The 16,700-nt window shown below is 48.7% G+C and overlaps 1 protein-coding gene across 3 annotated transcripts; it reads right to left on the reverse strand.

Moving 5' to 3' along the window:
• Positions 1 to 124: 124 nt before the first annotated feature.
• Positions 125 to 15,432, reverse strand: IDH3A (isocitrate dehydrogenase (NAD(+)) 3 catalytic subunit alpha). 3 transcript variants are annotated; one of them, XM_037013592.2, is made up of 11 exons: positions 14,939 to 15,430; positions 11,353 to 11,391; positions 9,323 to 9,406; positions 7,760 to 7,874; positions 6,661 to 6,848; positions 6,046 to 6,179; positions 5,154 to 5,256; positions 4,991 to 5,055; positions 4,058 to 4,142; positions 3,472 to 3,624; positions 125 to 1,575 (listed from the first exon to the last, which is right to left on the reverse strand). In XM_037013592.2, the coding sequence occupies exons 1-11, from the start codon at positions 15,395 to 15,397 to the stop codon at positions 1,492 to 1,494; spliced, it is 1,509 nt and encodes a 502-aa protein (XP_036869487.2). In that variant the 5' UTR covers positions 15,398 to 15,430; the 3' UTR covers positions 125 to 1,491. The 3 variants fall into 3 exon arrangements, with proteins under 3 accessions (XP_036869487.2, XP_036869486.2, XP_073083387.1); XM_037013591.2 differs by having other exon boundaries at positions 11,329 to 11,391; positions 14,939 to 15,428; XM_073227286.1 differs by lacking the exons at positions 6,661 to 6,848; positions 7,760 to 7,874 and having other exon boundaries at positions 11,329 to 11,391; positions 14,939 to 15,432.
• Between the last annotated feature and the right edge of the window lie 1,268 nt (positions 15,433 to 16,700).

Consider the following 16,700-nt stretch of genomic DNA (forward strand, 5'->3'; position numbering starts at 1 on the left):
GGCATTCTGGTAACAGCAGCTGATGCCTGCTGCCCACCACCTGTCCCACTCTGAGTATGCGAAGCGGCCACTCCTGGCAGCCAGCTGAGCCAAAACCACCAAAAGCACCAGGAAACCACGTCCATCTTGTGCGGATCCTTTATTAATGTGAATCCAAGAATCACTGGTAATTAGGTGGTCCAGTAAAGCAAAGGATGCGGAAGCTTGTAAGTAAAATACGTACAAGACTGTGTGTCTGGTCACAGCTACAAGGACACCCAGACAGGGTGCCTGCTGCTGAGAACACCGTAATCAGGGCTCACCATGCAAGGCCGCAGGTCCACCTTGCACAGGGGCAAGGGAGGGCAGGCCTGCCTCCAGGTGCCGTCACAGCGGCTGCTCATGAAAACAGCACTTCGTTGCTGAAGACTGAAGAATCGTGCTGGGGGCGGGGAACAGACAGGGAAAGGAGGGGCCTAAAGGTCAAAAGCTGAGCCTGAGCCCCAGGGCTGCACCATTTTTGGAATTGACACAGGCTGGGTCTGCTCCAGTCTCCAATCCCATCTCTTATGGGGCAGAGGGCAGGGGTTGGTGTTCTGGGAAGGGCAGCCTCTAAAATATGACATCAGCAGCCGGCAGCCCCACCTCTGCAACGGTAGCCAGAACGGACATGACCCAGGGTTTTCAGCCCACGTCAACAGGGGCCTGCACACTGCTGTGCAGGTACCCAGTCACCCCTACACCCCACCCAGGGTCAGGACGGCTCAAGGGCTGTGTTACACATGAAGCTCAGTGTGTGTCCGTTAAAAAGGAAGTGCCACCCTTCACTTCATTAAAAGCTCTCACCAAGAACAGTAAATGTCAAGATAACAATTGAACTATGCAGTACCAAATATATTACCTCCTATTAACAGAAATTAGATCACCTTTCATTATATACTCCTTAAATCTCAAGTCTTCATTCATACTCAGTAATCTGTGTAAAGGACAAATATGTCTTCATTTTCCTCGTCACTAAGAAATACACCATATTCGTTGTTTACAATGTGAACATTCCCACAAAATTTCTCCTGTACCTGTTAGAATGTCTTGTGCCATGATGTCAATATTCTGTTTTATTTCTATTACATTTTTCATAAACCAAGGAAATCAGGGTTTTTCTATAAAAAGTTACATTTCTCTTATTAACTCTGCATATTTACAGCTGAGACAAACTGTTTTAACTGATGTATAAATGGTTAATAATGGCAATGATACAGTCCACTTACAGTTGACAGATGTATCTCAGATGGACAGTTAATAAATAACACAGCACTTGGGAAGTCCTTGAAAGAGGCCTACGGTCATCACCCGTGTCCTCTGCACAGACTTTGTTAAGCAAAAGGCAAGGATTAGAAAGGTACTCTGTCAAGAAACAAGCAAGCAAAATGCACACACAGCGAGAGGCGCTCTCATGTAGCGTCAAACGGTGTCCATGAGGAGTGACTGATGCAAACACCACCGGCAGACGCCTCAATCTAAATCCTTTACTCGGCGGCAGATTTCTTCTGTGAAGTCTGAGCATTTTGCGTTGCCTCCCAAATCTTTTGTTAAGCTCTGAGAAAAGGAAGAAGCAAAAATAAGAATGTACCCACACACTGAACCAAACCAAGGGTTTTTATTTCCAGCCCGCAGTGAGGCCCCAGCTGAGCGAGGTACCCAGCTGCTCCTCCACTTACTCCTTATTGCAAAGTGAAGCCCACCCGCCCGCCCCAGGAACCCAGGGCAAGGCCAGCCAGACCGCATGCACAGTGATGCCCTCAGAAGAACAAGACGCTCTCGCTACAAAGGAAGCCGGCAGACTTCCCCAAATCCTCCCTTCGCTCACACAGCACACCCTAAGAAAACATCTGATGATGAAGGACATAAAAATGAAGGCCAATCTAAACAAGAGGTTTCACAAAACCCTTGAGGGATTTTTAAAGTTTAAAAACCTGATGACTTATTTGGACCTATTTTTGGAGGCCAAGAAACAAATCCTAAAGTAATATTTAAATCACTAACTCTTAAACTTACCCCTTAAGGAAACTCTCCCACCCAGCCCCTCTGTCTTCTACCAGCTCACCCCCCTTCGCTCCCGAGCCGACTCCCAATCCACCTGACCTCTGGCCCCACTGCATCCTGCACAATCACAGGTTCCTGGGTGACTCTGGCCTCGCTTTGCCGGCTTATAGCAGCTTTTCAACTACAGTTTCAGGATAAAAAAAAAATCGTATGCCCTTCAATATGAATATCAGACTGCTAAAAACAGGCTTGAATTTCTTGTATTTTGGCCAAAAGAAGTAATTTCAAATTACGGAATTTTTTAAAGAGGAGGAGCCCACCTTAAAGCATTAGGCTAAGTGAGGTAAGCCGGCCGCAACAGGACAGGTATCACTCAATTCCACTTCTACGGGGACCCAGAGTCATCACATTCAGAGAGACCGAGAGCAGACGTGCAGCTGCCAGCATTGGGGGTAGGCAAGAAACAGGCAGCTAGTCTTTAACGGGGACAGAGCTCAGGCTGGGAAGATGCAAAAGCCCAGAGGAAGGGGGAGCTGGCCACACAGCTGTGTGAATGTCCTCAATGCCAGCGGATGGCGCACTTCAAAACTGTTAAAGTTGACCTCATTAAATTACATATATTTCACCACAACTACAGAAGAGAAGGTGTCCTCAGACTCAGGGTCAGGCTGAGGCCTGGCCTACAAGGCCATGACCCCTGCCTCTCCTCACTTCAGAATAACCGTCTGTGGGCACAGCTGCTTGTGGACACAGTGCAGCTGCTGGGAAGAAGCCGGATGGGGAACAAAGCCCACAGTGCCACTCAGGAGCTGTGCAACCACAGACGAGTGACTTAGCCTCTCTGTGCCACAGGTTCCTCACCTATTAAATGGGATTAACTAAGTATCTGCCCCATGGAGTAGTAGAGAAGATCAGCTGAGATGACATATGTAAAGAACATAAAATCACGTAGGTATCAGCTAATGCTGGCCACTATTATCACTTCTGTATTACAGACACACGGTACAATGTGTTCCACCACCAGACTACAGGCCCTCCGCACCTACTATTGTCAGACCCTGAGCTTCTTGAGGCCTGAGCCCTAATCTGGGTCCTCATATTACAATGCTCACGCCTCATAATGCATGCAACTGACATTTGCTGAAAGGAAGAAAAGCTGCCCAGAAAACTAACACATTTGGCCAAGATCACACAGCTAGCAGGACAAGCAGGCCTGAGCTGGCCGACTCCCACCGCACCCCGATGTCTACCTGAGCTTCGGACCCTTCTCTGATGGCACAGGTGGGCCCTCCCTCAGGAAGTGCACGGCGTGTACACACATACCAAGTCCACTCAGGAGGCCCCAAATTCCTCGGCCCCTTGAGAACCGTCACCTGTTCCCTTCATGTGGATGAAATGCAAGGAAAACGCATTTTACCCCACACAAGCACAGAGCGATCGCTAGCATACCCTCCCGTCCTTAATCGTAGCGAAACAGGCAGCCTCAATCCTCGCCGCGTGCTCAGGAAGTCCCATGTGGCGCAGCAGCATCACGGCGCTGAGCAGGAGGGCTGTGGGGTTGGCCATGTCCTTGCCTGCGATGTCAGGGGCCGTCCCGTGAACCTGCCACGGGCGCAGGTGGGTCAGGCGCGGGACGAGGACCAGCAGCCCCTTCCGGGAGGCTGGAACCACCCCTCCTCCCGCACGGGGAACCGTACCGGAAGAGCTGCTCACCCAGTCCCCCAGGCACGGCTCCTAGAAGTGAAGCCTCAGAAAATAAAGACCTCAAGAGCCTTCCAAGTGCAAAAATACGGACTAACAATCTTACTCGACTTTTGGAAAAGTATTTTAACAAGAAAAGATAAATAATAAATAATAAAAAAGACATGAAATGAGTAAGAGGGAAATGAATGAAAAAAGCAGGTTCCTGTGCCTAAACAAAGCACCATTTTCTTTCAATACCTAAAAAAGCTCAAAGTCACTACATATTCATACAGATAAGCCCCGGGCCCTCATGCCACTGACTGGGAGTCTTCTGATGTCACCGGGTCCTTACCGACTCGAAGATCGCGACCCCGTTGGCGCCAATGTTGCCACTTGGTGTCACGCCAAGACCTCCAATCAACCCTGCACACAGGTCACTGCAAAGAAAGCATTTCAAAGGAGCTTTTGAAAAATAAGCATCTCACTTAGCATCCAAACTTCAGTTTTTACATTGTTCTCCACAATAAAAGGAAACAGGGCTTCCCGGAGAAACAGCTGAGCCCAGGACTAGTCAGGAAAGCGAGCCCGAGGCACCCATGGTGCTGGAAAGCAATGATGGGTCACGTCAGGACTACCCAGGAGGCAGCTCAGAGGGCGCCCCCAGCCAAGTCGGGACGAGCTGAGCATCTGTGTATGTGATGATGGTGATGGGCAGAACCACTGACGGAAATGGAAACTGTACATCCCAACCAACAGAGGTAAGTAAGGAGAGAAGGGGACGCCCATCCCTCAGCAGAGCACGCAGAGAGTGGGCGCAGAATGTCACCCAGTGGTCAACAGCACGTGTGTGCTGGACACTGGGACGAAGACAGACAGGGAGGGCAGGGGGGAGGAAAGAGTAAGTCTGATGCCATCTGGGGAACCTGGGCTCCCAGAATTTTTTGTACCATTCTTGTGACTCTTCCGTAAGGCTGAAATTATATCAAAAGTTATGAAATATTTGTAAAGATGACCATCTACCCACCTAGCTACACATAATACAACCCTGAAATCAACAGGCCAACAAAACGTGTGAAGGACAGGAAGAGGGCGCTGAGGCTGACGGGCCACAGTCCTGAGCCGGGAGGGAAACGAGGAGGACGGCCACCCACATGTGGCCACCCAAGCGGATAGGATGCACATCACACCAACACTGCGCTCTGTAAAACCTGATCGAAATGTGTGAGCCACAACTTATTTCAGAACAGTTAACAACCATGGGCTACACAGGGGCGACCAGACTCACCTAAGGATGTCTCCATACAAATTGGGCATGACAAGAACATCAAACTGGGATGGGTCCTGGACCATCTACAAGGAATGCATTTGCCTGTTTAGATGGAGGCTGCGTGCCTTGTGGGCACGCGGGACAACGTGAAGGTAGCAGGAAAGCGGGAACACATACTTACATTCAGACACACAGTATCGAGGTACATCTCATTAAATTTAATATCTTTACAGTTTTCTGCAACTTCCCTGCATTTTTGCAGAAAAAGCCCATCTGACATTCGCCTGTATTCAATCAAATAAAAATAGTTGAAAGACTTACAGAAAAAGATCAAATCAGAGAAGTAAAGCAAGTTCAAGAATTTAAGTTCCAGAGCCAAGATGTTGAACTTCAATTACAATAAAATATTTTAGGTAGTTAATAAGATGCAAATTCAAAATTTAGGGATACTTCTGGGAGAACAAAAGTGTAAAAATACAATAGTTTGAGCCTAATAAAGAAGACCGTATTTTTAGTGTTGTCCAATAAGAATTAAGACTATCTGTTAATAAGAAATGTTAAAGTTGCTTTAAAACATATTCAATTATTTAAATGATTTCACTATTTTACATGCTCAACACTTTTTTTATGCTAGGAGACGTGTTTATACATTTGGGGTTGGCCTTTAATAGACCTCAACTAGGAAAATTTAAACTGCTAGAAAAATACACAGCTAGTCTGGAAATATTTAAGGCCCTGGGCATGGAGCCATTTCAGCCACTCCCACCACTCCACTTCTAAGACGCGACCCTGCCCTCCGGTCTGCACGGCCTTGGCTGACTGGCCACAGCTTCTGGGGACCCAGGGTCTCCAGCACCTTCTCGTCTAACTCTCACCCCTCCTCAAGCTTCCAGGACCCAAACCTCTGCGCCTTCCAAATGTGCTTCATGCACCCACTGAGGCCCATTAAACACATCACAACACAAGGGAAATGTCTGAAGGCTATTTTACAAGGTTATCCGGACTCAATGAGCAGGTGGAGACAAGAATTGTCCCCGAGAAGACAGAGCCCTGGCCAGCAGGGATGGACGCACATGATGTTGGCTTTGTGCACCGCGGTGACGCTGCTCCGGTGGCGGCTGCGGGCATACTCGAAGGCAAACTCAGCAATGCGCCTGCTCGCCTGCTCGGTGATGAGCTTGATGCTCTGCACAACGCCATCCACGATCTGAAAGAGAGGCAGTCCCGCCGAGCCGCAAGGGCACGGCGACAACTCGGCACAGGGAGCAGGCAGCGTGTGGACAGGATTGTGAGTGGTACGCAGCAGGGTGCCAACTACTGCGGTTGGCATCACACATATGCCAGGCCAGTGGGGTCAATGAAACACCAGCCCCACGAGGCAGGCATTCCCTGGCTGAGGGACGGAGACGGTCACCTGCCTGAGAGCACATGGGTGGGGCTGAGGATTCAAAACTCAGAGGGCACAGCCCACCCCGTGCCCTGAACCACGGTCTGCTCCTCCTGGCATCTGCAGCAGCACTGGCGGCCAGCAGCCCGGGACCAAGACAAACACCACATCTCACAGAGGTAAAGGTGAACCCTTTCTGGGAGACACTTTCAACAACTGTCCCAAGCACACAGAAAGCAACCCAACTAAGAATAAAATAATAAAATAATTAAGAGAATAGAAGTATCTGAAATGAACATACCACATGCTCAATCCCACTGTATTCTCCTTCTGTATTCTCTCGGATGGTGACAATATTTACATCAGTGTAAGGGGTTTTATAACCTTCAATTGAGACGCAGGGCCGGACATTTGCGTAAAGGTCAAATGTTTTACGCAGCAATAAATTCATGGATGGGTGGCCTGCTGCTATCGGGGTCTTTAAAGGGCCTGTAATGAAGAATACCCAGGTGACAACAGGATACGTTCTGGTCCTTTCTCCTGTTTTCTTTATAAACACAAGTACATAACATCATTTGAAGTTCCAATTTTTTTTTTCACGTTTCCATCAGGGCTGTATTTAGGATCCTTTCTTTGGACATGAAGTGGCTGTGCAGCATGCCCAGCACGAGTGCTTATGAACCGAGAAGGGCAGGCATCCCTGAGAGGGCAGGTGGGGGCTATGTCCAAGCCTGGCGCTCTCCCACTATGGAGGAGGCCACAGCTGGGCACTCCCAGGGCACCTATCATCATCTGAGCCACCTTGTGAAATGTGTGCTGCCTCCAGCACTACCCTCTCCCTCAGTAAGATACCCTTCACGGAAGCTTTCTGGAATGTCACTACCTTCCTGCAGGTAACAAGGACCAAGCGTGGAAGCTGCCTGGCATCCTGTGACCCTTACCTCCGTCCTATGAGTACCAACTCCATCACCTTACTTACAAGTGAAGAATAACAAAATAAAACCGAGAGTAAGAGACTTGCTCGAGCCTCCCAGACAGGCAGTGGAAGGATGAAAAGCAATCTGTGTCTGTCTGGATTTAAAGCCTGTGTTGCAGTCAGTCACATGCTGTTCTGAATCATGGCCTTAAGCATATGCTAATCAAGGTAATAATAAAAATGAAAAAAATTACATAAAAAAAAATCTAGATGAAGAAAAATATATACTTTGATTGGACATTGGCCAACAATACTTATGTTGTACTGGGGAAAAAACGCGTCCCAGTATGAAAGGCTAAGCGTGTTACTGGGAGTTAGTCGGTGCCTTCCTTAGGAAGCAGGCCTCACAGGGCTCAGAGGTGCCAGTCAGAAACGGACCCCGCGACGGAATCAGTCACAACCACCACACACACTTCGAGGCTACCTTTCAAGCCCATCTTGTTCTTAGCCATGGACTCCTTGGCTTCTGGAGGGATCATCCACTTTCCTCCCGGTCCTTGGACGGCAGTGACATTGCGCTCCTCCCACTGAATAGGCGCCTAGGTGCCACAGCACAGAGCAGTGAGCTGGAAGGACTCACACGCAACTGACCTTCACGCTACAGTTACAAGCGCACTGGTGAAAACACACAGCAAGGGTCCAGGAAGCTCCTGGCACACACAGAGAGATGCCACTCTCCAGCGTGCCAGAGGGTTCCCCACATGACCCTCGTCCAGTCATCACTCTCACTCCCAGCTGCCACCTGCTCACTTTTCTCACGACTCTTAACGTGACTGCAATTAGAAATTCATAAGGAGTGGAGAAATAAGGTTCACAGAAACATTACATGGTACTGACACACAAGCAAACCTTGAAAACATGCTAAGTGACAGAGGTCAATCATAAAAGACCATATAAGATTCTGTTTATATGAAATGTGCAGAACAGGCAAATCTACAGACAGAAATAGTGGTTGCCCAGGGCTGGTGATGGGAAGGGGTAGGTTGGGGTGGGGGTTGACTGCCAATGAGCATAAGGTTTCTTTTAAGGTGATGAAAATATTCTAAAATTAGACTGTGATGGCTGCACAACTGTGAATGTATGAAAAAGACTGGACTGAACTGTGTACCCTGAGTGAGCTGTAGGGTATACGAATTACATCTCAATAAAGCTGTTAAAAATAAACAAGATACATTATATAACCTAGGAAGGAAACAGTTTTAAGGTATAAACCAGTGTCACCCTCTCCCTCCACTCACATCCTCGGTGTGTGCACACCAGGCAGCCAGCACCGCCTGGGCGCGAGCTAGAAATGGGCTCAGAGTGGCAGGGTCCTTGCTTACAAGGCGCTCAGAGCTGAGCACAGCGACCCTGCTTCAGGTCACAGGGGGAATTTGCTATTGTACAAGCATCGTTTCCTCTGTAGGAGATTTAATTCGAAATTCATATAGAAAAACAGTGTAAGTACAGTTTAAACTCATCGAATTCCTCAACTCCAGCTGATGGTATCAACAATGCGATTCAATCTCACACAGCTCACCAAGCAGCGGTAAACAGTAATAATAAAGCATCATGTCAAAGTCCAGGTTTTCTAAATTCCTAAACCAAAAGTATTTTAAAAAATCTTTACCCGGACTGATGGTCAGGCTTTAGAATAATCACTACCCCATACTTGATGATAATACCACATCAGAATTCCATTTTTAAGTCTTTCAAAATCGCCTATGTAGTTTTTTGAAATAATCAATTCTATTCTTTCCGGCAGGAAGGCAGAAGGAGGTAGACAAGTGGCCTGGCGGGGCTTGAAGGGTTTAAAGTAGGCCGGGTTCCAGGGCCCAGAACGCCACAGCCGCACTCTGACTACGGCTAATGGACGCCCTCGGCAGTGAACACAGCCAGGGAAAATCTAGAGCGATAAACAGCACTCACCAACCGCACGCAAATGTGAACAATGCATCCTGGCTTAGAAAACAAGTTGTCGCTTAATGTATGTTTTAAGCCCACTTACTTTGGCAGCATCAAAAATTTTCATAACTGCAGCTGAAATTTCTGGGCCAATGCCATCTCCTGGAATTAAAGTCACTGTCTGAACCTGAATATAAGAAATCATCAAAGAAGACTGTAAGAGCTGGTTTTTGAAGGTTTAAAAAAGAAAATCACTGACAAAGAAATGGGGGGGTGGGAGGGGGCTCAAGACCCAGATGCCTTCAAGAACACAGACCTACTTCGCAAAGGCTCATCCAAGCAGACGCAAAAATCAAGAGACTCCAGATTCTACTCTTTCCCTGAGTTCAGAGGTTTTAAAAAGAACTTAAGTAATGCTCTCTAGATAAAACAAAAATGAATTAACAAGCAGACTTCCCAAATGATATTTCTTTTCAGACAAACTACAAAAGACCCATTAACTCAATCCTGTATAACCACAGAGCCAACTCTTTCAACCATGTTCTCTCACTAAATGCAGAGGACTTCTCATGAAGGCATGGACTCCTCTCCACTGGGATCCACTTGCCCAGTCTTACAGAACACTTTTGGGTACACTTAGAAAGTACCACTGAGGTTTTCTGTGGCACTCAGAAAAAAGTCAGACTTCACATCAAGAGAGTGTCTCAATTTTTCTGAGTTCTTCTATAAAACTGGCTCCTGAAAGACAAAGGTAATCTAACTGAACTCAGCAGTTTATTTGTAACCAGGAAAAAACATACCTGCAGAGTCTGAGTTGTACTTAGACTGACAGGTGAATTTACAGTGTTAACATCAATGACTTATTTCAAAGGCTTCAAACAAAATGAAGCCAGCATTTCAAACATAGAAATAAAAAAGTATAAAGGGAAATGTGAGGGTTTAAATGTGCTAAGATAGTATTTCAGACCTTCTCTCTCCATCCTCCCCCTACCTAGCAGTCTGGCCCAACAATGGTTCCCAGCTTTTTTCCATTCCAGTTGCCTGCGTTTTTCATTTTTTTAAATCACTGATTCAAGTTTCCCTGGTCTTCTCCTCTAGTGATACTCTCTGAGCCGGTAGGCTAATTGTGTCAGAATTTTTCTGTACATCTGAAGAAATCTTTTTATTTCTTTCAAATGCAACCCCATCCCCACCAGGCTAATGCTTTTTAGTGGACAGCCTGAAAATTAACAGCAGAGAGCCATGAGCACCTCATTAGCTTCAGAATATGTTTGAAATGCTAGCTTAGCTCTCCCTGAGCTTCTAGGGCAAGTCTCATTCTGCATTTTTTGCATCAACAGAGCCGAAAACCCCTCTGACTTCTTCCTGTTCTCCCAACAGGTAGTAATAATTATCATGTCATCAAAAAATCTACTTTTCTCCCACAGTACAGAAAGTAAATGGAAACGCCTCATAGAATAAGATGTTACATGGGAGTATAGGAATGAAATCCAAGTCAGATCCGTAAGAAGGGGGTAAAATATAAACGTATAGGAAGTCACTAACCCACGGTCTTAGAATGCTCTAAAAATGTGGTATCGGCTTTTAAAGCACAGAACTCTAATGCTAGGAATTCCAAAAGCAGCAGATCTAATGAGAAGTAGGTGACCGACTAACAGATCGCCTGTCAGAACTGCACAGGAGAAGCAGAAGCCCACAGGGCGGCTGGATGCTGGCGATCATTCTACTGCTTTTAGGCAAGCTCACAAAATAAAAATGCAAAGCAGGTTTCGAAGGTTCTCAACAATTTTCTCTCAACCTGTACTAGTTTTGAAAAAAACTGTCTTACCAAAATGAGATTGTGAGATAAAGTAACAGGCTCAAGGGAATTTCTATTTTTAACAAGGCTCCTTCAAGACATTACAGAGCCAGCCGTAATATAATTCTTTTAGATGTGCAAGTGACCTAACAATTTATGCATATTAGCCATAATTAAATATGATAATTGGGTAAGTATGGCCAATTTTCCCCTAATTTAAATAAATGGAGAAAAAATGCTATATAATGTGTTAGAGCATCTTTCTTGAGAAACTTCTAAAAGGAAAAAATAAAAGACATATTCATACTCACACCACCAGCAAAGCCTCTGGTCACCTGTTTTTGGTTGTGGAGTGCCCCCAGCAGCCGAGAGACCTACACAAACATCAACAACGAAAGGTCACTTACAGAATCACATTGCCTATAGCAGGAAGCGGAGAGAAGCCACTTGTGATGGCTGACTGTGCTGCAAGTCTGCACAGGTACATTCAGAACTTCCAAGGAATATCTTTCTCATATATTAGCTCAATGTGGCAGGCTCTCTCAGATTTGAAAACCCAAATATTAAGTTTTCCTTTGCATTGACAGCTTAAGTGTTGTATATTTTAAAATCAACTTTATGAATACAAGTTGTCAAAAGATACTGAAGGTAGAGTGAAACTATATTTTTTTAGCTCAAATACTGGATTTTTCTTAGATGAATTAGAAGGTTTTACGGCCACATTCTTAACCACTGGGTCCACTGGGGAACAACACATACTCTGAGAAAACTATCACTAATGTCAGAGCCAGAAGGATCCTCATTAACCCCACAGCCCAATGCACTCATCACACTGGGTATCAGAGGAAGGATGTGCTGAGGTCACAGGACGACAAGGGGCTGGACCGCAGGCCCAACTCCCAGTGCAGTGTTCCTTCAGTTACACCCTGTGCCTATTCTCCTCCCACGAGTATTAAGGAATTGTACTTTATAATAAAACCTAACAAAGTCTGATACAATGTAACACCTATGTCATACAGAATGGGGATTTTAAGTAAATTATTTTTCTGATTATATACATAACATGATGCTTATTGTTAATTGCTGGCACAGGGGACAGACACAAAAAATGAGAAGTCACCTGGTAACCCCACTACACCAAGATGTTATCACTGGAACATCTTCCCCCACTTAATGCTATTACACACCAGAAATATAAATTTCAAAAGGTTATTTTGAACTTTAATGACTCAGTTCTTGAAAACTGGTACAAAGTCATACTGCATTGTAATATATAGGATATAATCAAAGGAATTGGGTACACAGACCAAAGGTATTAAAATTCCTTAAGAGATTTAGAGGTAAAAAAAAAAGAGAGAGACTTAAGAAGTAAATTTTTTTCATGCTAGATACATGAGCAAAAATCCATTCCGCATATCCTATCTTAGTCTTCCTTTTGGGGGACAGACAGTTCTTACAAGGCCTGAGCCTTCACTGTAATATCGGCCTCTGCTAAGGAGACGCCACCTGACAGCCACGAAGGGATGAATGGTGTTCTCCAACCCTGCATCTAGTCACCTCTCCAGACTGAAGAGACAGGGCCTGATCCCACAGAATTCTCCATGCCAAAACCACTGCCAAAAATCTTAATCCCATAACGTGATTCATCCACGAGCAGAAGGCTGCTTTGGGGACAGAGGGAGAGAGGCCATTTAAGGTGATGCTGAGACAAGCAACATTATACAACTTGCTTGAGTCCTTCTCCCCATCCCCAAGAGAGAAAGACATTCATACAGAACATGCCCAAGTGTTTATGACAAAAAACCTGGCCAAAAATGGATTTAAAATGTAAATCCACGAGTGCAGACATTTTACTGTTTGTTCATGGTGGTATCTCAGCGCCTAGGGCAGCGCCTGGCTTACAGCAGGTGCTCGTTGCATTTTTTTGGGAAAACGGCAGCCAGTCTCAATCATCTCTCTGACAAGTTCCCACCCAGCAAACAGCTTTAATTAATACTTGCAATGATTTTCCTGATCAGTCTTTTCAATGTTTGTCATCCCTTCTTTGTAATCTTAGAATAAGGTAGTAACACATCTAGGTCATTAAAATGACCCAGAAATTTAAGTAAAACAAGATTTCTAAAAACAGACTGTCCTCTACTTTGTAATATGTTTGTACATATATCACATTATTTTATTTCTATAAAACCTGGAGAGCTAGGTATTAGTGGCCCTTTTCAGATGAGGAGACTAGGGCTGGGCTCAGAGCTGGTCCTGGGCTACCTTAATCCAACTCCTTGTTTCCTTATTTCCCTTTGTACTCCAGCCTAAAGCAATGTATTTACACCCCTTAAATGCTTGCTGATAGAGAACTAACTGCCTTTTGTAATATTTTAAAGCCAGAAAGGTCTTTAGAAACCTATTTTTTTCTCTAAATAAACTTTCTTATAGAAAAAAAAATTTAAGCAGCAAATCCCTTTTCCTAAATAAAACCTTAACTGGAGACCCCAGTTGAGGGATCACTCTGACACCACACCCAGCTCACCCTCCCCATCACTGTGGGGCTTCTGATCCAATCCCTAGAGGGGGAAACTGGCCCCAGAGGTAAAACGACTGTCAGAGGCCTCACAGGGCATCCACGCCAGAGAACCTTGTCTTCCAATTCCACAATCCAACACCTTCTGAACGCCAACTATATGGCTTTTACTTGCAGGCCATACCAAAGGCGAGGCATATTTACCAGCACGTCCACTCTAAGTGCCATCTGAGCCTCTCATCCTGAAGGCCTAGGGTCCCAGCCACAGGTGAATTCCGTGTGGAGTAAGCTCAGAGACTGAAGGACTGAATTCTGCTTAGGCAGTGACACAGACACTGCTTAACCTTCAGGAACAAGTGTGACCTAAGTTACCATCACACAAACCCAGGTCTGAAGAGGGTAAAGGAGAACCCAATCACTGAATAAAACAGTCACTGATGCCCAGGAACCACTGTCTGCTTGGTGACTGCAAGAGAAATACACTGAAAGCTAGGAAGGGTTCAGATTTCTGTGTCCCTCCTGCATGTACCGGGTGCCTTCACATTAATCCTCAACAAGTACAGGTATTCTGCAGGTGGGCATATGAGGCTCAGCGATGTTAAGTGATCTGCTCAAGGTCACACAGCCCATCCGTGGTATTGCCAGGATTTAAACCTAAGACTCCAGTGCAGAGCTCTTCTCAGTTAAATCACTGTGTATCTGGACCTCTCTTTAAACTCAAAGCGAAGGAGAAAGGAAGCATCAAATTTTAGAGAACACCAACTGCTCATGGTAGATTTCCAGGGGCCATTCTTTAAGAGGAACAGACCTGAGCGCCTGTGCTTCCCGGCGCCCACCGTCTGCCGGCTGACCTTGGCCGCAGAGCCGGCAGCACGGGACTGAGCCCTGGGAACAGACCCCCGGGTTCCTCTCACTGACCCCCGTGACCTTGAGCTACCACGTCCGCGGACACCCGGATTCCGCGGAGCGACCAGGAGCCGGGAGCGACAGAAGCCCTCCGGCCGGCCCCGACTGCCAGGGCGGCCACCGCTCCGGGTCGCAGGTTTCTCCCCCACGAAGGGTCCGCCTCGAAGGCTCGGGCGGCCCTGCGACGCGCAAGGGGCCTCGTGGCCTTCCAGGCGGGGGTTCCGCGGGCGCGCACAGCGGCAGGACGCGCCCCGGGCCCGGAATCTTGCCCGGCGCAGGCCGGCGGGAGGCACGGCTGCCACCGCAGATCCCAGGCGAGGGCGGCGGGCCATACGGCCGGCGCTCCCGACCTTGACGCCACGCCCGCCTCGGAGCCGCCGTCGGGGAGCTGCACACGCCGGCCGCACGCAGGCCACAGGGCGAGGGCGGCCGTGCAGGGGCGCACCCTGCTTCCCGCCGCGCCGCTGCCCTGACGCGCCGCCGCCCCGCCGCCTGCTCACCTTGGACATCCACGCGGGCCCAGCCATCGCGCCTCTCACCACGGAGACAGGGAGGCAGCAGTGCGCAAGTGCAGCCCGCTCCCGGAAGCCCCGCCCAGGGCCCCGCCCCTGAACCGTGAGGACCAATCGCCGGGATCGGCTCGCGGTGACGTAAGAGAGCCGTGCAGCGACCCGGAATCTGCGCTCCGGGAGCGGGAAGGCTCCCGCCGGGGTGTTCGGCCCCGGGTTCCTGGCGGTGTTTGCGCAGCGCCAGCGGCTTCTCGTCGCTCCAGCGAAGGGCAGCTTGCCCATCCCGAAGTATTTATTTCTTTGTTCAGCAGCCTCATTGAGGTGTACTTCAAGTCCCGTAAAACTCGCTGAGTTGGGCCGTTCTCGGTGAGGGAGCAGCTGCGCGGCGGCCGCAGTCCAGGTGGAGAGTGGAAGCGCGCGCTGTGCTGTCAGTCCCTCCCCGTCCCGCATCCGCCTGCCGGTCGGGCTCCTGGACGGCCTCGAGCGCGTCGTTTAAACGGAGACAGGTGCCCAGAGGCTCAAGTGGAGGAGCCTGGAGAGAGCAAACCGGGGCCTGACGTACCCTGGCGGACCGGACGAGGCTTCGCTGAGGAGCTGCGGCCCCGCCACCTTCCCCCGCGCCCTCCCTCGTCAGCCCCGGCCTGGCTGGGCACCGGGGGACGGAGGGCGCCGGGGCCAGGCCCCCACCCACCCCGGAGAGCGCTCCATCCAGGAAATAGCCGTTCACCAGAAAACTGATGCCGAGGCCTCCTGGCCCTCCCTTGCGTCCGTCTGTCACCTCTGTTTTTCAGCCATACTTCCTGCCGCTCCTTCCAGCCCAAAGCTCCGGTGCACAAGCCAAGTAGGACTGCTGGCCAGCCCCTAAATGCCTCCCATATTTCACCCGCCCTGTGCTGGGCCCATTTCCACCTGTGGAAATTCCAGCCGCTTGTCAAGATTCAGCTCGGATGTCGGTTCCTTTGGGAACCCCCACGACCTGCCCGCGTGCCCTTCCCCCCCACCCGGAGCTCCCACCCCTGTTTCCCGCCTCTCCCGGGAACACTCTCACGTTATCGCCCGCTGTGTCCGCGGAGATCTTCCACAGCCCACAGGCATCACTTGCCTTTGTTTCCGGAAGAGGGACCAGCACATGCAGAGGACTTGCTGCTCAGAGGCTGTGAAACAAACTGAATGGCTTTCTCCGATTTCCATTTAATCTTGACGAAAACTCTGAAGAAACAGGTACAGCTAGGAAGCGATGCTGCCACAAATCACTAAGGCCGTTCTCCCTGCCGAGCTTCCCCCGAGGGGTCATCCAGTTCAGCAGAGGCCCCCAGGCGGAGTCCCTACGAGCTGCACTCTGAGGACAGAGGAATGAATGAGCCCCTCCCGCCCTCCAGGGCTACCGGGGAGACCAGACAGGGTCAGGTACGGCAGGCGCTGTAAGTCTCGCGGGTGGGGCTTGGTTAGGGAAGCTCCCGCTATGGAGATGGGGCTTGGTTCGTCCTCGAAGAGGTGAAATGTCAGCAGCCCGGGGAAACGCGTCGGATGCCCCAGAAGCTCAGGCTCTTGGGACTGAAGGGTGCCTCAGAGATTTCCCAGCCCAACTCCCACGACTAGTGCCCCCTGCCTCCCAAGCAGCCTGAGGGAAGTCGGGGAGACAGCGCCCTCTCCCCAGCTGGGACCTGCCCCTCCCCAAACACGGAGGTCACTTCCCTCTACATGAGCCCCTTTGTTGCCTCACTTTACCGTTAGTGCCCAGAGACACCGTCAG

The sequence above is a fragment of the Manis javanica genome, chromosome 18 (genome assembly GCF_040802235.1).
Source record: "Manis javanica isolate MJ-LG chromosome 18, MJ_LKY, whole genome shotgun sequence".
Lineage (NCBI taxonomy): Eukaryota > Metazoa > Chordata > Mammalia > Pholidota > Manidae > Manis > Manis javanica.

Excerpts from the sequence above, each read along its gene's own strand:
- IDH3A (XM_037013591.2), bottom strand. The coding sequence starts at position 15,397 with ATGCGGGACGGGGAGGGACTGACAGCACAGCGCGCGCTTCCACTCTCC. Across the intron at positions 6,849-7,759 it reads GAACAAGATGGGCTTGAAAG|GCCCTTTAAAGACCCCGATA; the intron begins GTAGCCTCGAAG and ends TCTTCATTACAG. Across the intron at positions 6,180-6,660 it reads ACAGTGGGATTGAGCATGTG|ATCGTGGATGGCGTTGTGCA; the intron begins GTATGTTCATTT and ends CCTCTCTTTCAG.